This window comes from Corapipo altera, unplaced genomic scaffold (genome assembly GCF_003945725.1).
Source record: "Corapipo altera isolate COAL_440 unplaced genomic scaffold, ASM394572v1 51, whole genome shotgun sequence".
Classification (NCBI taxonomy): Eukaryota; Metazoa; Chordata; class Aves; order Passeriformes; family Pipridae; genus Corapipo; species Corapipo altera.
In genome coordinates, this window is record NW_020884892.1 from 10994584 (window position 1) to 11016158 (window position 21575).

At 39.0% G+C, this 21575-nt stretch overlaps 1 protein-coding gene across 1 annotated transcript in view; it reads left to right on the plus strand.

The window, feature by feature from the left end:
- EIF3H (eukaryotic translation initiation factor 3 subunit H) overlaps positions 1 to 12301 on the plus strand; it is an 86332-nt gene extending 74031 nt beyond the window's left edge. Inside the window, exons 6-8 of the mRNA XM_027645680.1 lie at positions 6424 to 6544; positions 9853 to 9985; positions 12039 to 12301. Coding sequence (XP_027501481.1) covers positions 6424 to 6544; positions 9853 to 9985; positions 12039 to 12136 — 352 coding nt within the window. The 3' untranslated portion in view covers positions 12137 to 12301. The remainder of the gene's footprint in view (positions 1 to 6423; positions 6545 to 9852; positions 9986 to 12038) is intronic.
- The last annotated feature ends 9274 nt before the right edge of the window (positions 12302 to 21575 follow it).

The following is a 21575-nucleotide window of genomic DNA, read 5'->3' on the forward strand; positions in this document are numbered from 1 at the left end:
CAGATTTTTCTGGCTCACCTGGTCTATTTGAGGAACTTAAGGTGATTAGTTTGGTTTGAAGGAGAGAAGATTTTGGAAATTACCCCAGTGGGTTGCTTGGAGGTTTTTGTATGTGTCCTTTTTTTAATATTTGATAGCTGCTTTTAGTTACCATGCAGGTTACATTCAATGATATCTTACATTGGTATAACTCAGCAGCTAACAAATTAAAACATTTTAATGCTTGTTTATTCAAGGTAGTGTGACTTGTACTGCTTGCTGAAATATTTAACTAGTTTTTACTTGAATTCAGCTGCAAAAGTTGCTCTGTCAAAGAATATATTGCCTGAAGTAGGGAAGTTCAAACCCCCACTATTTTGAGTTTTACTTTCGTTTTTCTGTATTTATTTTCACATTGCCTTATTTTTGTCTTTCAGCAGCTGTGGCTAAAACATTTCAGATAGCAACTTTTAATTTTGGTGCCTGTCTTCTGCACTTTGCAATTATTACTGTCGTTGACAGTAACTTCAAGGCTCCTTTTTGACTTTGGCCTTGTTTTTTTTTGGTTTTGTTTTTGTTTTTTTCTTTGTTTTGTTTGGGGTTTTTTTGTTGTTGGTTTATTTCTTTGGCGTTCGGGGTTGGTTAGGCTTTTTTGGTTTTTTGATGGTTTTGGGTTGGTTTTTTTTTTTGTTCTTTTTGAGCATCCCTGAACCTTTTGTAATCTTCTGAAGCAATAGTTTTGGCAATAAAATTATTTACCCACAGTTCCTCTCCTCTGGAGAGTTTACTTCATCATGATTTTCACATGTTCGGCCACCCACCTTGTCTGAGTTTGAAGCTCTACCTATTTGAGGTACTTTGCCTACACCTTAATATCATTCTCCTTTTGAAGTACATTTGTGATTGTATATAGTAGTTTACTTTTTGGGGGCAAAAATTTGTGTTTCTCTTGTGAAATCTGAATTGACTGTAATATTCTAGGCAAAGAAGTTGAAAGCAGACTAGCACAAGGCTAGCAAGTAGTAGCAAGTAAAGACCCTTTTCTCAAACTGTTACCCTCCTGCTACCCTTAAGGACCAAAATGTCTTGAAGACCTTGGAGCACTGCCAGTCTTTTGATAGAGACTCAAGAATTAAAATCCTGTCAGATAATGTTCCAGATCTTCAGAGAAATAATTACAACCAACTTTCTCATTCTCATCCATCTCTTCCTTATTTTATTGATGATCTAGTTTAAATTAAAAAAACCTTTTTTGTGGTCTAGCTTCATAATAGGGTTGTTCTATAATATCTCAATTTGTCTCAAGCAATTTTTCTAATAGTGTGCGTCAGTAGAAGCAAACATGTGCTGAACATTTACTGCACTAACATCTACTTGGCAGATATATTTTTCAAACGTCAGATGCAGTATTTTTGCGAAAGTGACAATAAGGAGGGTTACACTGGCTTTTGAAAACAATATTAAACTTTATACATTGCACTGCTCATTCAAAAATCTCAATGTGCTTAACAGATTATTAGGATAATTATGGAAATCTCTAATTTGCAGAAGGGGGGGAACCTGACACAGAGAGGTTAAATGTGTTACCCAAAGGCACACATCAAAATCAGAGTAGAAAACAAATGGAGCTCAAGACTCCTGACTTACATATCTCATTCAAACAAAATCCTCTTAAACAGCACAGGTTGAACACAGGTTAAAATGCTGAGATGTAGACAAGTTCTGCTAAGTGGTGGGAATGTTCCTTAGAAATTTTTAATCAGAAAGATGTGCTTTGCCCAGCAGTACCTCTCTAATCCACCGAAAACTGTTCTCACCAGGAGGAAAAACGCTGTACAAGGTGGCACCTTTCCCAAAAAGCAGTGACTCGGAGAGAGGCCTCAGTAGAGCTGATGGAAAGTGGAAAAAATGAGCAACAGATACAACATTTTCTTATGCTTCGTCTTGCTGCTCCTTGTTCTTGTCTTCTTTAGCCACGGTGCAAGCAAAATAAAATCAAATAAGGGAGGGGGTCCAAATATGGCAATTGTGGGCAAGTTTAGAGGGGCATCTTTTTGGGACGTCTCCAGCTTCAGAATTGTTATACCCAAAATTTGGTGCCTCGGTTACAGCATCATGACTCAGATCTTGGAGGGAGCTGAGGCACCCAGGCTCCCGGCCCAGTGTGGGTACGTGGGCTTCTCCAAAAGTGTGAGCTGAGGCCTGTGAGCTGTGTGTGGAAACAACTAAAACTAATGAGCAGGACACGGGCAGCTGAGAATGATGTGAATTGCTGCTGCTCTTTGAAGTTTGGGTGTTTCACTTGAGGCTTCATTTTGGGTGTTTCAGACCTTTAGCAAGTGTGACTGGAGTCCTTTTCTGATTAAAGATGCTGAACTAAATGTGGGCTTCATGTGTAGTTCCCCATTATGAATCCTACAGAAGTGGAGCCAGTTTGAGGTTCCAGCCCCAGCTGCTTGCCTCGTTTCTCCCCCTACCCCCATTTCATCTCTACACCCCTCCCACCCTCAAAGATTTTTATTCCCTCATCTGTTTCAGAATATGGCTGTACAAATAGCTTTGTGGAATAGTCTGATGGAAAAAGGCAGACTCCCACTCTTCCCTTCCAGCCCTTCCTTCAGCCTCCCTAAAAAAAAAACCAACAAAAAACCCAAAAAAAACCCAAAAAGCCAACAGAGGGTGGTTTTGCATTTACAGTAGACTATTTCACTAAAAGAGTTTGAAGTGTGCCCACGCAAACAGCTGAATCCATACAGCTGAGAGTGCTGTAATCTTTGGGCAAAGAGGGAGAGGCAGGAAGATGCTGATGCTGGAACCTCTTAAACTGACTTTGCTGGCAACAGTAAACTGCACCTTTGCTCTCCTTAAAATATATCTACAAAGGGAGGCTCTCGTGCTACGAGCACTCCCTCAGGAAGAGGAAGGTTTGCATTCACGTCTTTTAGCCAGACCTGCATCCTAGCTGGATGTCCTTGTGTAGTAAGTGATCTGTGAGTTCAGTTAATGTACAGTTGTTGCTTTCTCTTTCGGTGAGTGCTGGACTGCAACACTGCCAGATGCAAGGCTCACTACTGGGAAGAAAAGACAGAAAAGACCAGGGCCATGAGTGTTACCTGCAGATTATGCTACTCCACAGGTTTCTACTTCTCACCCTCAGAATTAAGTGACCTTTGTATTTGATAATTGTTAAACAAGGAATCAGGAGTAATCCGTGTGCCAAGGACCTGATTTCATATCTGCCCTTTTGCGTGAAGGTTTATACCCTATTAAGTATAAGGCTGTTACAGCAAAAATGCACAGCACAAGAAATTGCTTTCCAGGCTATACTTTCTAATCTGTTTTATGTTCTATACAGGCTTTGACAGTTTCCCTTTGACAGTTTGTATGTGTTTGTCCTTTCTGAGCATTTTTGATTATGCCATCTAAGGTACACAGATAAGTGTCAAATGATAAACTTCTGGAAGTTTTACAGGTCACTCCCTACAGGTGCATGATCCTGTAACAGTTCTGGAGGAGGGCTCTTGCATTAGATTATTTCTTCTTTAGATGTGTAAGAATCCACATGACAGATTTTTTTCCCTGATTTTTATTCTGTTTCTCCCTCTTTTATTATCTGTATTTCTTCCCAAAAAAGAACACAGTGTGGACTTAGTGATGCTTAATATGAAAGCAGTTCTGCAGCTGGTAGTTTTCTTTTATGAGGATTCACATACCAGTGTGGTGGTCTCCAGGTGCTATCTTAGGGTGGAGCTGTCTTCTAGTTCAGCTCAAGAGTGTGCTCAGATCATCACCACTGGGTGATCTGAGACCTGACTTGTTTCAGATGAAACTAAACTGAAAAGATGCATTAGAAAGATAATTACTGTGCTTCAGCCACTTCCAGATCACTGGACTGTGTTAGAAGTAGTGATAAGAGCCCCCCGAGACACATGTACCATGGCCATTGGTTTCTCAACACCAGCTGTTTTGCTTTATAGATCTGCTCCTGTTGGTCTACACTACTCACTAATTTAAATGTAAACTCAATTTAATCGACTCCTTTGCTGAGTCTGCTGACTGAAATGCATCCACTGAAATTGCAGGTTCTTTATTACTGATGCCCCCAGAACAACAACAAAGCCAAGTGCTGAGCTGCACATTGTCTACATTTGACTATCACAGAGCCCTGTAGGGAAGTGAGTCTTGATGAGCATGTGAACAGCATTTACTGGCACCCCTTTTTAAAATACATATATTTTAATTTTTTTTTAAATTGCATTGATGCACAGAGGTACCTAGCAATGTGATCTTTGAGATCTGCTGCAAGGTAAGGAGGTACCTAGAGGACCCTTTGGGCTAATTAAGTGTATGGTGAGTGTTATGGGCTGGAGCAATGTGATCTAACTTTCTGAATACCACCAGAATAAACTCCAGCTGAGTAAAACCTGGTTAAACATTGTATATATACATTTTTACAAATTACTTGCTATTGGTCTTTCTATTTTTTTTTTTTTTTTAAGAAATGGAGCAAAAAAGGGTATCAACCACATGAGAGCTGAGGAAAAAGCTGGTACTCTATTTGCAGCATACTTATCACTTCATGTCTCAGTTCACATCTGTTTAAGTTATCTGTTTTTAGCTTTTTGTTTCCCTGGCAATGAGAGCAAACACTGTATTACTGCAACTTCTAACAATAACTCTCTGTTTCTGTATTCTGCTGTACTAAGCTGGTCCCAAAGAGATTCATATAAAACATATTCTTTGTAACCAGCTATATTTCACATGGACACTATCTGTAAAATAATTATGTATTTCTGATGTGCACATACCCCACAAGGCCTTTAGTGTGTACCTACACAAGCATTTCTGATAATAGCCAGTTCTAACACAAACTCTGTGTAATATAAACTCTGTAAAAAACTGGAAACATGCACGCCCCTAGCCATGGCAATATTCCACAGTTCTAAATACCGTGTTCTTGAAATGTTCAACCAAAAAACCCCCAAGAAGTTTAAAAATAATTATTATAGTGGCGCCTTTCTTGCTGCTGTGTAGCTGAAATCCTCCTCACCATCTGTCCCGTGCACAACTGAGATCTAACTCTGGCTTGTAAATAAATTGTGTTCTGAAGTTACTGATGCAGCCCTTTGTTCAGTGAGCAGGCAGCTCAGTGAGTGAAACAGCTGTCCTAGCACTGAGATAAGGATGCCTCCAGCTCCGATCTCAGCAGGTATCCTACTGCCTCACTACATTACCAGCTTCTGTCTCCAGCTATGAGTTCTTTGGATTTGGGGAATAACTTACACTTAAAAAGGGATGTGTGTAATATTTCATGTGTGGTTCCCTTTAGCTTTGTGCCTTTGCATTAGAGTCTCCCCAGTCCATAGGCTGTAGGATGGCAGGAATGCATTGGGAAAGGCAGAAGAAATCTCAGATAACACAGAGAAACAGTGACTGAAGGATATGATTCTGACATTGAAGTGCACCAAACTTTTTTATTGGAAAGAAACTCTCATGAATTGTAGTGAGGAAGAGAAGGATGGAGTTTAGCTTTTTGAGTTGTTGGCCTTCAGCCAGGTAGTACTGGCTGAGGCTTAGCTCAGAGCCAACAAACTAACTTCTGATCAAAGGAATCAATAGAGAGAAGAAAGTGTCCTTCTTTGCTGCTCTACCCTGTAAACACAATTTGGGATGAATACTGTCTCCATGGGCACCAACCTAAAAACTTCCAAAACTTTGACTTGGAAGCTATACCTTGAGTTGAACATTCCTGTAAAATACTGAATCCATTGCTAAAAATGGTAACAATAAAAGTTGTTTAACAGACTGCATTTGTCTGGCCAAGGCAGTAGATCGCATAACTGGAACTGGACGCGCCCAGCCTTGCTGCTTCCATGTTGGTATGGAATGTGGAGCTGGCTGGGCTGGGCGCAACTCTCCCTCTCAACAGCTAAGATCAAGCAATGTCTGCTGAACTTCAGGCGTGGTTTGATTTACTAGTTAAATGAGATGCAGTTCTCAAGAATTTCTCTGCAGAGATAGTTAAAAATCTGTGAAAAACCTTGTAAGTAAGTAGTAATTCGAAACCAAACTCTTTGAACACATCTCCTGGAATATTGTTTGGGTTGCATGTCACAAAAGCATCAGACTTTTTCTTTCAAACGTATGACCTTCATCTGTAATAACTTTAAATTCATTCAGGGCATTGTTTTTTCATTACTGAGAGGTTCCTGGAAAGACCAAAACACTTAAATATGATATTTGCAACAAGGCAAAGATGCTAGAGGAGGAGATGCCATGTAAAGTATCATCAGATAAGTATATGAACAAAGATAAGGAATTTAAGGATTTGCAAACAGTGCCATCCATGCAAAAATGATGGTAAATGACAGAATGGCTTTTAAATTTTAAAACTTCTTTTTTAATAGTAAATTTAATCTTTCATGAATGTTTCTTGTATTTCAGTAATCACCTTGGGAAGAGTCTGCAGCTACTGATGGACAGAGTGGATGAGATGAGCCAAGACATTGTTAAATACAATACGTACCTGAGGAATGTAAGCAAACAGCAGCAGCAGAAACATCAGGTTGGTAACATGGAAAAACCTGAATGAGAGCATTTTTTTTTTCCACAAAATAACCTTTTGGGTGGTGTTATCCAAGACAGATGAATTGGGATCTAAGGAAGATAAAATTCTTACAAAAACATACCTGTTAAGTCATGAGGTGGATTGACCCTGGCTGAGTGCCAGGTGTCCTGGAAAGCCACTTTATCACTCCCCTCCTCAGCTGGGCAGGGAAGAAAAAATACAAGGAAACTCCCAGAAATCAGTATGAAGACAGGGAGCGATCATGTAGCTGTTACTGTCATGGGCAAAACGGGCTCAATTTGGGGAAATTAATTTATTACCAGTCAAATCAGAGTAGGGTGATGAGAAATAAACCCAAATATTAAAACACCTTCCCCCCAACCCTTCCCTTCTTCCTGGGCTCAACTTCACTCCCTATTTTCTCTCCTTTTTCCCCTCAGCAGCACAAGGGGTTGGGAACGGGGGCTGCGGTCAGTTGATCACACATTGTCTCTGCCACTTCTTCCTCTTCAGGGGTAGGACTTCTCACACTCCTCCCCTGCTCCATGGGCTGCAGGGGCACAGCTGCTTCATCATTGTTTTCACCACGAGCTGCAGGGGAATCTTAGCTCTGCTGACTGGAGCAGCTCCTCCCACTCCTTCCTCTCTGACCTTGGTGTCTGTAGGGCTGTTTCTCTCACACACTCTCATTACCCTCTCTCAGCTGCCATTATGCAGGGCTTTATTTCCCCTCTTCTTAAATGTTTTATCTCAGAGGTGCTGTCAGTGTTGCTGTTGGGCTCAGCCTTGGCAGGTCCATCTCAGAGCGAGCTAGTGTTATCTCTGTTGGACATGGTGGAAGCTTCTGGCAATCTTTCACAGAATCCATCCCTGTAGCCCCCCTGCTACCAAACCTTGCCACACAAACCCTATACAAGAAGATTTATAAAATGTGCTAGAATTCACTTCTAGTGACATAAAGTATGGATTTGGCTTTCTTTGCAATTTTACATGTGTATTAATGATTTATGATAAACCAAAATAATTTATAAATACACCATAGACACAGGGATCAAACATTCAGTAAATGAAAGAGGGGAAAGTACAAGCTTTGTTCCAAAACAAACTGTGTTTTAGTTCCATCACATGTAATGTATCTAGTCATGTATCTAGAAATAAAGAACCGTAATCCAGTGGACTGTGAAGACAGCGGCCTGTTCTCTGATTGGAAAGAATATTTTAGTTATGTTTTCTATCACTAGATAATGATACTGATTGGGTGATGCTGACTTTTAATTTCTGGTGCCAAAAGGCCTCTTTAAAATCCAAAACAGTCTGATTAGAGAACCTTGAGAACAGAGAACAGCTCTAGGTGGCCCTGCTTAAGCAGAGGGGTTGGACAAGGTGACCTCCAGAGGTCCCTTCCAACCTTAGCTGTGTTATAATTTGGAGACATTATTACTTTCTTTGCTGTTGCAGCCTTTGATAAAGCAATGCTGTGTCTAACTATAGAAGAATGGTGGTAAATTGGAAAAAAGCACTATGAGAATGATTTAAGAGCCTGGAGAGCAGATCTTGGTGAACACAACTCACATCACATGATAAGTTAACAAATTACTTGCTTACTCAAGAAATATCTGCATGAAAAATAAATTTGAACTCTTTAATCTAGCAGACAGAGATATGACAAGATTCAATATTGGCCAACTGAAAAATGGCCAGACCACTTCTAAGATAAATATTGCAGGTATTACCACACAAAGTAAGTTATTATTAAAAAGAACACCTGTGGCTCATGTGAGATGCTTCATCACTTACTATTTTAAACTCAAAATTGCCTTTTTTCACTTAAGTAAAGTGAAGCTTGGACAGGGAATACTTCAGGGAAGCAGCACATGATCAGTGATCTCTCCTGGCTTTGTAGTTCCTGAGGACATAGAAGCTTCATGCATGTTATCTTCAGAAAATTTGTTTTCCTTTACTGCCTAATTTGAATAGAAAGATGGCATCTACTTCAAAGGTTTTTGTTAATAACAAGGAGATCTATTTATTTTGAAAAGCAGAGCAAAGTAGGTTCCATGGTGTCTCAATTTCTTTACTAACTATAGCTGCTTTAGTAGTGGCTCATTGTGGCATAGTTAGTGGTTGTAACTTCATTTTTGAAATGGAGCAATTGTGATTAAGAGCAAGCTGTTTCAATAAAGAATAATAGGCAGACTGCTGAGAAGTGAATGGGGTAATGCAAAGAAAAAGGAATCTACATGCAATTCACATACAAATATGGGCATTTAAGATTTTATTTTTAACATTGTCCGAAAACATGTATTTGTCACTACTACTGGAAAAAAATTACTTCATTTGATTATGTGCCACCAAGTAAGAACTGTTTTCAAACTCACAGAATCACAGATACATTTAAGTGAGAGAAAACACTGTGTTCTCTGCCCCATTAAAAAAAAGATTTGTGTGTGTGTGCATTGAATATGAGGGCTTTGAAGACAAACCTTATAACTAGTTCCATGCTGTGACATACAGTATGAGATCTCATATACATGTTTTCAGATTTGTGTGCTTCTGCAAGAACAAATGTTTATCCAAAAGCTATAGAAATGGTCTGCTTCAATTTTTGTAAAGTTCAAGTGATCTATATGGGAAAGAGAAGCACTGAAAACAAATTTTTTTTATATATATAGCAGAATAATTTCTACAAGCTGCTACTCTAGTATATCGTCTAGTAACCCACAAAGAAATGACATTGAAATGGCAGAATATCTAAATAACTGGAATAGAGAAATAAATCATTGTGCTTGGTTTCAGTCACCACTTTGTTCTCAGTTTAGAATTAATATTTTTTGGCTTAAAATACCTTATTTAATCAAGTTTGCTTCCCCTTTCACATTAATATTGGTTTGACCTTTAACTTGCATAAAATGGAGAATTTCTTGTTTATATAACTGTCTGAGGTAATGGTTTCTCATACCTACCATATTCCATACCTTGCTTTTCTCTGTGGGGCAATGGAGGCCTTTATCTATCATGCTGTATTCTTTCCATCAGACACAGCATTACCCCATCACCTCAGTACCTCATAGTTCTGCAGCATCTCTCTTATTTAAGGTGCCAGTTTGTGAGGTGGGGACAGCTTGTTGCCAGTGAATTGCAGTAAACTGTGAATCACATTAGCATTGTTTGAAATAACCTGAATTGCATTGAATAAGTGTAATTTTTAAAGCATACTTGCTGGTTAGTAAAAAGCACCTGGAAAGAAAAACCTTTTGCAGCTTTGGAAGTCCTGCTGCCTTCTGAACCTGTTACTTTATTTTCAGTACCAGCAGAGACGTCAGCAAGAAAATATACAGCGTCAAAGTCGAGGAGAACCCCCTCTTCCTGAGGAGGACATCAATAAACTGTTCAAACCACCACAGCCACCTCCAAGAATGGAGTCACTCCTTATTGCAGGTAATGTTTAGCAGCGTTTTCAACTCATCTTTTCATATATGAATGTTAGCTTGAGAAAAAGTGCAGTTGTATCCTCTGAAAGCATCTCTATTTTTCATTACCTTTGCCATTATGGTGTGATATTGTGGCATTGGTAGCTTTCCAAATACTGTCCTTGATGTGTTAAATTTGGGATTTTAAAGCAGAGATGAAGAAATGCCCACAGGGCAGGCTTTCTACATGAGTGGGTGTAGCTGCTGCCTGCACTCATGCCCCAGCCCCTCCCTGAGCTCCAGAAGTTCAGGCAGGAGCTGTACAGGCAGGAATAAGCTGTTGGGGCTGGAACTTCTGATTCAGAGCAGTTGACTGCGGCCCTAAGTTACTGATAACATTTCTAGGTTTGAACTGGCTGTTGCAGCAGCTGAGACGGTTTTGCTTTTAATTTCAAATAGAATGGGGATAATTTCATTGATTTGTATGGCCAGAGATTTAGGGAAACTATCCCCATCATCTTGGACCCCAAGGGAATGAAAATATAAATGGGAACAGAGCATAGATAGGTGTAGGTACCACCCCCCAATTTCCTGTTTGCTAGTGTGCTTGCAGGGCATAGCCACAGTCAGTGCCTGTCCTGTGACTCGTGGAAGGGTAAAAATACTGGGACTTCACATTGTCAACAGACAGCAGACAACCTAGATGCCCTACTAAGTACAATAAATTTGGAAAATGTCACGAGAAAGCAAATTGTTTAACCAAGCAGGCTATTTGGATCAAATAGCTATTACCTTGTTTTGTACTGAGAGAAAATTAAACCAAAATCCTGGTAATATACTGTACAGCAAAGAGTGCTTTGATGTTAAAAAAAAAAAATTCATTTGAGTTACTGGTCTTAAATTCTGAAGTGACAAAAAGATTATTATTTTAATACTTAATACTTTCATACTACTAATAAGGGCTGCTTTTAGAAGAAATAATATTCTTGATTTATTATTCCTCACAGAGTCTTTAAAAAAAAAAAGGTATTGTTTTGATAGTTTTTACCAGTTACTGAATCCTAGCACCATGAAAGTATTTAAACATTCAGCTCTAGCATAGTTTATAAATGCAATGGAAGTGTGTATGTGTGTACATGTGTGTTTTATGAAACTGATAGCTTAAAATGAATCATCTCTTACAAGAGAAGGAATTGAAAACTATTATACTTAAAGGAAAAAACAGTTTTCAGCCAGAGCACTTTCTTTGTTCTTTTCCTATAGTCAGGGGAAGAATTGAAAGCACACACTTCAGCTTAGATGAAGTAAAGTTTGTGGATAAAGACTAAAACTTAGCTCTTTTGTCTCTGAGGCATTTCAAAACTTTTCAAATAGAGCATTACATTGAGAGTTTATTGGCCTTCTCAACAGCCTGAATTTTGATTAAACTAGCTTCATGTTTTGCTTTTCCTAGTTAACAAGGGAAATAACTTGTAGCTGTAAGAGTATAAAAATGCTTTGATGGGCATGTTTGATTTGTAAAACACCAACAAATCTTCATACCCTGATGAATCTTGAAATAGTGAATAAAGTGAAATGTTAGGTGGAAAAAAAAGCTAGCGGAATGTCAGGAGTACCACAATTTTCAGTCTGCTGCAGAAAAATATTTTTTACAAATATTTTAATAGGGACAGCAGATACATAAGAACAGAACTGAAATTCAGTCTCGTAGTATTTTTAGAGCATCTAAATTGAGGAATTAATGTGATTGAGCTTTCCATGCAGCAGCAAAAATTGTTTATTCTTTTTATTGTCCTATGTATTTTCAGAAATTGTATGTAATATTGTAGGAAAATTGAGGGGTTTTCTGAGCATACCAGTTTATGTGTTCTCCTGATTTAGTTTCTTCTTCTTCCCAAACCTGTTTGGGAATCCTGAAAATGTAAAATTCCTATGTGTAGAGTAGTTGAGCAGTTTTGGTTGCTTCTTCCTATAAATCCTCAATGATTCACGTTCATTTGGCTTTTGAAAAATGGTGTTCTAGGCAGTTTTTCTAAATTTCAAAACTGACAAGGGTTTTTACTCTTCTTTCTTTTTGACAGGTCAAATTAATACCTACTGCCAGAATATTAAGGAGTTTAATGCACAGAACCTGGGCAAGCTTTTCATGGCTCAGGCCCTCCAGGATTACAACAACTGAAGAAACTTTGCTGTAGCCCTCAACAGGAAAAGTTATTTACGGCTTTACACTGTTCATGATCATCTTGAAAATTTATTAAATTGGGAAGAGAGTCTTATAAAACAGAGTCACCTTGGTTTGTGTGGAATTCTCGTGTAAGAAAAATAAAGGCAAATTTTAATGATATTTTAGTGTTTCCTTGTTTGGTGGCTCTATTGAACTGGAATTTTCTGTGGTCACTCAGGTTTTATAAATGTTTGGCAGTTATTCATGTTTAGTCATAGTAAATAATACAGGTTTTATTTAACTTGGAGTCAGAAATAAAAACAAATATTGCAAATGTTCAGTATAGCTGACTTACAGAAGAAATTTAAGATTCCCTGTTTTCATTGGGAAGTTACAACTGTAACTTGCTAGAGACTTGGGGCAATTGTTCATTTTTGTTTTAATCTGTTTGGACAGTCTGCTGCAATGGTCCTTCCGTATCAAATGTTTCACAGAGCTTCACATTCAGATCATACAAAACCAGTGTGATGTGGAGACTGGTTCCCACCATACTGTGCTACACTGGGTTCCCATATTCTCTTGCTACCACTGAGTCAAAATCGGAATCTGGAGTCAAAAATTGGAATGAAAACCAGTTAATGATTGGACTTAGTGATCTTAAAGGTCTTTTCCAGCCTAAACAATTCTGTGCAACCCAGTGACGCTGCTGAATTGTTTGTGGTGGAAAGTGCAGAAATAACTAACCAACCTGGAGCAACCAGTGTAGTGTAAATGGGCAGCACCTGCAGTAGCTTTGCCATCTGGATCAGCCTTTATTCCTGAACTCAGGCCACTTATCTTTTTCACAAGAAAGTTAATTTAAAGGTTTAGTATGTGGAAACTCACACATGTTACTGTCATTGCTTTCCTCTTTTTTTTTTCCCCTTTTGAGCTCTTTCTTGCATGTCTTTCAGCCTAAAATGGCTGAAGAAGTGTGGTTTGATCCTAGCATGGAGTATTTCAGCCTCTAAAGTGAATGCTTTGGAAAGTCAGAACTGTGTGAAAACTGGAGTTTAGACTAAGAACTTATTCTTTTCCAATCTAAACTATAGTGATTGCAGTATTTATGTAGATATGAATGCAAAATTTGTTCAGTCCTCATGTATCTGGCAAATTGCCAGGCTGATCTTTTACTTTAGAAAGTTTGGGCACCTTTTTTGTGTCACCTTTCATACAGTGAACTTCTCTGAAATCAAAGATTACTTAAGTATCCTGTTACAGTGCCACATGATTGAGTTTCATTTCCTATACAAAAAAATATTCAAATTGTGTTAATATTTCTAGTTTTCTGTAGCACCAAAATAACCACCAGGGAACAGAAGTAGGAGCAGATAATTAGGCTGAGACATTTGAGAGAGAAAAAAACTATCTTCTGGATAACTGGCAATAGAAGATTGACTCTGTAGTGACTGTGCACGGAAGGAAGCAGCAGTAACATTATATGTACTAGGAGGTCTGCAAAGGAGGTGTTAGCAAAATAAATACTTGGAATAGGTTAAAAACAAGCTGTGTATTTTAATTCATTAAGATTGAGGATGTACATGTGAGAAAGAGGGCAGTTATATTCTTCTGTGCTGGAGTTTAACAAGATCAGTGGATTTTATTTGACCGGCTCGAATGTGCTAAATGTCAATTAAAGTCCATGAAGACATAAGGAAGACTTCAATAGAGACTTCTGACTTCTAAAGGCATAGACCTGAATCAGATAGGGAAATAAGATACAAAAATAGGTGAGGTGTAAGTAGACTTTGCAGAGGATTTGACTGTTCTGTTCTGAATCATACTTTGGTCTTCTATCATGGTGGAAATAATTAGAGGAAGCCTGCCTGAGCAAGGGAGGTGGAGTCAGTTGAAGGTGTTGATCTATAAATGAGAACCAACGTCTGTGGAGATTAAAAATTAATGGGAATAGGACTGTGTCTTTGTGCTGGATTAAGTGTGAGCTTTCCCCACTATTTCTGTATTTCTGGAAATTCGCTTTTACGTGTTCTTTTCCTAATGCGAGTGAGCTGGCAGCTCATTCACCATAAGAAGTGTTCTTTCTAATTATCATACCACTACCTATATTTTCTCCTTCCTTGTCTGTAAAAGACTTTTCTGTAAAACAATGAAAATGAAGTGACGTGAGCGTCTCTGAAAATTACGTCTAAAAATTTAGAACCTCTTTTTGGTCAGCAAGCAATTGCAGAGGCAAACAAGGCCTCTACCCTGTGGTTCCATCTCCATTAAGTGTCCACAGGTAACAGACATACAAACACGAGACAAAATGCACGCGTGAAGGAAAACCTTCCCTTTGGTGACTATACATGCAATCTGCAACAAGCTCATCTCTCCTGTCAGGCTCCTAACCATGCAGCTTTGTGTTAACTGGTTTGTAATTGGTTTTTATTTGTGCAGAACTGCAATTCTTGTAAGAGAAAATGTTGCTTTGGAATCCAGCTGTAATTGGCATGATTCTTACAGGCTCTCTAAGTGAGATGTAGTGTAAGTCTTTCAAAAATGAGGTCTGAAAGGAGAATAAGGGTGACAATTATCTTAGTTTTCATGCTGAAGAACAGCATTTCTTCTAGTTGTTCAGTACTTGGGATCTTCACCCATATAGCTCTAATTTTGCTGTGAGATTTACTGTCTCTGTTTCACTTGTGAAATGTCTAATTGTACTGATAATTTGAGCCAATGTGGGATGTGAAGTGCCATCTCCCTTAACAACAGCACTAGCTCAGGGCAGAGTGCCAGGAGGGTGCTCCTCTCCTGGTGCCCTTTTCATGTGTAGACAAAACAAAGGCTTTGCTGGTGAAGGGTGGAGTGGGTGCAACTTGGTCCATAAAGAGTTAGAAAGTTACTGCTCCAATAGTTTGAGGTAGTCACAATAACGGTGTGCTCCTCCTCGATCACAACACAAAGTGGAATAGGTTAATCAGCCTTTCTAAGAGTCCGAAACGTTTGCTTGTACAGGCAGCCTGAGTTGTCTTCAGGACAGGCTATAGGAGAAGATGCTAAACTTTGGATCGTCTATTGGTTTAACTGAAAAAATAAGTAATTCCTCAGATACGGCTAATTGCCACAGCTATTGTCAGAATCTAGTCCTTAACATTAATATTTATGGAAAATGAAACTAAACGGGAGAGTTTTTCTGTAATCCAAACATACTTGGTGTGACATTGTCTTGACACCACGATTCGATGTGCTATTTCCAGTGTTCTCAAAGTTGAACCAAACTCCATCTAAATTGTAAAGTGTTCTGCTGCTGACTGCCCACATAGAGGAAACCTGGGGTGCTCTCCCACCTTCTACACAGGTTATCGTACTTTTTCTTGTCAGCTCCACATGATGTTCCCCAAAATGCTTAAAACATTTTGGAGGCTTAATTTCTACTCCTGCACATCCTGCCAAAGTCTGGACATGTGTGCCAAGCTGACCAACGTGGCTATAAGGTACTGCCAGATACAGATGGGTAGTGGTTGTGCAGATCTAAACACCTGCACAGAGGGCAGTGTAGAGAAGGTCTGGGTGAGGTTGCAGATGTCATTTTTGATGCTAACAAGGACATTGGGTGGGATTGGCATTGGCAAGAAGTAGCAGTTGTAAAGAACCTCTAACATCTTTGTGTTTATGCTCTTTATACTTTGTAAATTTCTGAGCACATTCTTGTTGGTCTGTATTGTCTGATTTTTTGCCTTCTGACAAATATCTGCTGTGACAAATCACTGGTGACAATCTGAGGTATCTTTAAGAAGCAAACACTATTTAATGGCTCTCACTTGACAGTCGGAGGACTCTGGGTGCTCTGTTAAGATGTCGTTAGGAGCTGGTGATGCAAATAATATCACCAGCCAAAATATGTGCAGTGTGTGCAGTAAGAGGAATTGAATTGCTCTCTGTAGAACTGCTTCTCATCTGGTTTGACAGCCCTGGGGTGAGAGATATGTCCCTCATTATTTTCCATGCCTGTGCATTTTCTTCCCTTGGATTTTATGCTTCTTTTTAATTTTCTTCGGATTTTGTCCACAGCTTGTTGATTTTTAAGCAAAATGAGCATGCTGCTCTAAATCCAATGCCTTCTGTCACTATGTCCTTTACCTTTTCATGAATTCTTCTGGAAAGCTGTATCTGTAGTTGGAAGGATGCTTGAAATTTTGTGGTCTTAACATTGCATTCATGGTGGAAGTTTCAGTTGCTCAGGTGTCAGATATGGTCCCAAATTCAACGTTCTCATGCTCCTTGCCTTCAGCTGAATGGCCTTGAATGCCTCAGCACTGCTCAGGAGATGGTGGGACTTGTTCAGAAGCTTTTCATATTGACTTTACAACTGCAAGGAGATTTATACAAAGTTGGGCCTGTATTTTATTTTTAATCTTTTAATTGATAGAACAAATTGCTGTTGACACAACTCATCATATGCGAAGTGATAGTGAACTGCACATAGCTGGGGAAGATGTCTGTAAAAACAACAGTTTTGGCAAAAGGCTCCTTAATGAGAGAAAAGTTAATGGCTTATTTCAATTAAAGCAAACATTTATATGTCAGGAAAAATGGCCAGATCTGTTTTACAATGATATTAAAAGGCATTAGAGTGTCAGTAAAATAAACAAGGAAGAGTAGCAATGTATTTATCCATCAGAAACACAGCTAAAGACTTCCAAACTTTATAAGATGAAAAGAATGTGTGCAACAAGGACTTCCATTCTGGTTTGAATGATCAAATTGTTAAATCTCTCACTGAGGATGGTGTTCTTTAATATCATACATTACATCAATATTTTGATTTTATTTTTTCCTTCATCTGGATTTGACTAATACATATGTAGTTTTATATGAAAAAATGTGTCCTGTTCTCATTATTCAGTGTGTGATTTCATCTCATATCTCAGTAAAAGTGATGGAGAGCCACATCCCATAGGTTAGAAAGTTCAAAGCTGATTGAACTCTTCAGGGGTTTCCTCCCACACACAGTGTTTGCTTGCTTGGGTATCCTGATGTTTAAAAACAAATGAAAGGAATTAAAGTAGGTTTTCTCTGTTACAGAATTGATTATTTTTTTTTCGTTCCCAAATCTTTCACTTGCTTCTTTAACATTAGCAGAATTAATAATTAGCCTGCAGATTGAATCTAAGGCAGGAAAATATATGTAATTGGGATGCACCAGTTGCAATAGATTTGCCTTTTTCAAGATGTGGTAAAAAATGTGCTTGAGAGGGAAGTATAGCTAATAATGACCAATTTACGTATTTTAGAAGAAGAAGTATACAGATCAAGGCTTGTCTGTCTTGCAGCAGATTGTAATGATTGAGCAGTTTCTGCTTTGGACCAAATGTGTGACTTCCAAGATATTTATTTATTTTTTAGAAAAAAAATAAAGCCTGATCTTATTAATTGCTGTAACATTTAACTTAACACAGAAGTGAGGCAGATCCATTGTTACTAGCTATGAAAAACCTAGTTTCCAAAAGGATTAACAATTACAAATTTCAGCGATGTTAACAAATTTACGTGATGTTAACAACTTGTTTATATGGACTACGAGGTCATATTCAATTTATTAATTTTTAATGTGACTCCTGAAGTCATGTTCTAAGTTATCTAGGTTTCTAGTGGAATAAAGGGTGAAAAAACAAACCCTTTCAATTTATAGAAGAGTACTTTCTACAGTTACACGTGTGAGCACAAGCATTCATGGGCTTGGTTTCTTGTGGCTTTTTGGTCTTTTTTAGTTCAACCACAAATAGCTGTTCACAATGACTCCTACACACAACTGCCACATTAGGTCTTCGGTCCTCTCTCCAGAGTTTCTCACCCTCCCTCGTTTGAGTGTGTGCTGGTCCAGCGCTCCGCCTCAGCTGCCTGGTCCTGGCTGCCACGCGAGGGCTCCAGCCGCTGCCTGCTCCCAGCCCCTCCTGGGCCCCGTGTTTTGCAGGTCTACCCTGGGACCTCAGTGGCTCAGCCTGCTGATATCATCTCATTGCACTTGGCCAATGAGTTTAGAAGTTACCAGAGAGGAATTAAGATTCTGCATAACTGCTTAAACTCTGCCTCTTGAGAAAAGCTTGATATTACCCTTCATTTATGCTGATACCACCAGTTGTGCACAGCTCAGGGGAGGTTGTGTGTGAAGAAGCAGCTGTGCAGATCTGGGTTCACATGCACTACCAGCATCCGTCCTGGACTGGCTGACATAGTCAAAACAAGCTACTTGGAAATTAAAAGCTCCCATTTGCTAATTGATTTTTGTAAGACTTCAGTGAATATTTAATTAATTCCCAGTCTCCAAGGAAAGATTTCTACTTGGGGAGGATACCTAGAGGTTTTAATTTTATATATCTGTAGAAGGGAAATCAGGTAATTTATGAGAAGACAGGCTTCTGAATCAAGCAACCAAATATGGTTGTAAAGTGACTGACTTGTGTTTGTCTACAAATTACGTATGCTGGCAGAAAAGTAAAATCCTATACCATTTGCTGGTGTTAATGTTTTTGAAGTCATAAGAATTGTCATTAGATCACAGCATTGTTAAAAGAGATTACTTTTATGTATTTACAGTAATTTTCAGCTATCTTAAATAAGTGGTACGAATCAGGCATCTTTCTGAAATTTCTCATCTCTTTAGTAGGCGACTGCTGCTTCCTCTCTTGGGGCAACCAAAGCTTTGCTTTTCTCCTACAAAATATAAGAGGGCTTTCCTCACCGAAAGAGGTGAAAGGGGATCTGGGCCATGAACTGAGCAGTCCCAAAGGAGGACACACCTGTGCCTGGAGAGAAGTTTGTCCCTGTATTGTGGCCCACCAGCCACAAGCTCTCCTTGCCACCCACCACCTCCGCCTGCCATGCAGGCAAAAGCTGTGATCTTGTCATTCCTGTTACTAGAGTGCAAGTAGTACTGCTGATAGACATGGATGAATAATTTCTTCAAAAAAAAGAGTAGCTCTTTTTTATTTGAAACATATGAGCTGCTGCTTCATTCACAACTGCCTGACAATACAGACAAGACCCTAGCAGGACTCCTGTCTAAACCTGGATACAGTAGAACCAGATAACTGCCTAAGCAGATTCTTGCTCCTACTGCTTCACTCCTCCTATGCAATAAGCATCAATTCTCTCTTTTGTATTTTCTGAGGGTAACCTCCTTAAGACAGATGCTGTAGTCTGTTATATGCATTTAAAGCGCTTCATGTCCTCAATCCAGCCCATGCTCAGCAGGTCCTTGATATCATTTAGAGAATCTAAGTATAATTGCCTGATTATTGCATCTTACGGAGAAAATAGTACGTGATTAAGCCATTAAAAGGTTCTGTACTGAGTAACAGGATGAAGATTGCACTGACAATTCAAGTTTTTCCTGTCTCTTGAGGGCTCATATTTCCACAGTTTAGTAAAACAGATTTTATTGTATGAATTTGTGTAGAGTGCCATGCCAACTGTATTTTGAGGCTGTATTGGAAAGAGTTACCCTCTCTGAGAGCCAAGAGAGTGGAAAGCAGCAGCACAATGCAGTTACTTGCTATGTGTACCTGACAGCAGAGAGGTGTTAATGGGCTGCTTTGCTACTCCCGAACAGCAAAGCAGTATAGAGCCCAAAATGCATGGATGTGATGAACCCTTCTAGTCTTGTAATGCTACCAGCCAAACAAGGTTGTTCTGCTTTACCTCTTCTTAGCACATGCTTTTAATTTCTTATGTCCCTTAATTCTGTAATGAACTCGTCATGTTACTTATTTTTAGCTATACTCTGTGTTCTTTGTCAACCTTTATCCTTGGTCATTCTTTGAATTTTCAACAGGGTGATGATCAAAACTCCTCTTTTCCCTCATGGAAGTGCCAGAGCTTTTCATATGAAACTCTAATTTTGCTACTTTATTTTCCTACTTTTTTTTTTTCTTTTCTGTAACCTCAGTTTTGGAAATAGCTGAATCCCTTGAGAAAAAGCTTCCCAAAAAAGATCCTATTAGTCAGACAGCTAACATCAGGAATGTTTAGCCTGAATTGTTCAAAGTTATCCTGAAGTGGAGTATTACAATGGAAAATGTTAAGTAGCCTCTGCATAAATGCGGCTACTTGTGCTGCCATTAATATCCTTGGCCTTGCAGAGAATGTTCTTGTGCTAGCTAAATTAGATTAAGCAGGAAATTTTCTCATTCTTTAATGTCTATCAGGTTTAAGACTTCTAGGCTTGAGCCTGTTGCCACTAAAGCTGATGGTAAAACTGTTGGATTCTGTGAGAACATGGACTTTCCAGGAATGATGTCAAAATGTTGTACTGTTGGAATCTGTGAGTTTTAAGAGTACAAGAATATAGATATTAGAGTGCAAAACTGAAGTGAATAGCTTTCAGACCAGACTTAAGTGTGAACAAGGATGTGTACAGCAATTCAGTCAGTTTTAACATTAGCTTGTAAAAATCTGTAAGTGTATTAAGAACATAGGAATCCCCATGGCTTCTGGTAAAATTGCATTTTTAATATTGTAGGAAAAAAATAGTGTGATGAAGGGTTCAATTCCATTTTTCTGAATGCTTCATATATCAGAAGAATTACAACTCTCAGGAGAGCATAATATAATATCTAAAGTCATATTGGTATTTAATGTTTTATCATTGCAGTTCTGCTTGCAGCCTCTGCACCTTATTCCATTACCCTCAGATATGCCTTGGTGTTATTCAGATTTAAACAGCTTTTATGACTCTCTGGCAAGAAACCAATTGCAAGTGTATTGTCTGCATTGCTTTCTAAAAAAACCTGATAATATAAGCTGCTGCCCTTTTCAGCTGGTGATTGCTGCCTGGTGGCACTATTAAAGAGCAGGTAAACAAGCAGCATCCCAGGGTCTCAGCTGGCATATTGTCACTCGGGTGTAGTAATATGTGCTCCTGAGGACAGGTGAGATTTGAAATACTGAGCTATTTTGTCCTTTATTTTATATGTGCTGGGCAATTTTTTTGTCCCCATGAAAGTCGAATGTATTCAATGCTGTTTTTTGTGTTGATTTTGAGTTCCCAGAGGCTTTTTTTTTTTTTTTCAGAGCTTAATACCTGCTGTCCCAGTTCATGGGCCAGCCCAGAGCTGGTTTTGGGAGCAAGTAGTTCAGTGGGATGAATCATTGCCTGAGATAACTCACTGTGGTGATATCTCAACCAGCTGGAGGTACTGCTCTGCTGTGCCCTGCATAGTACAGACAGCCTTCAGGCTGGGAACCCTCAGGGAACATGCTGTATCTGTATCTGCTCAGCCTCTGCTCTGTTCCACACAACATGCCCAGGAATCAAGTGGGAGGTGAGAGGTTTCGGTACATCTGGAGTGGGAAGTTGACACCTCCCCAGTTTGAAAGCAAGAGGTGATGGTAACTGAAGCCAACAGTTTTACAGACCATTCCTGGAGAGCAGAAACCTATTCCCAGCAGAGGAGATCTAATGTCCCATAAAATG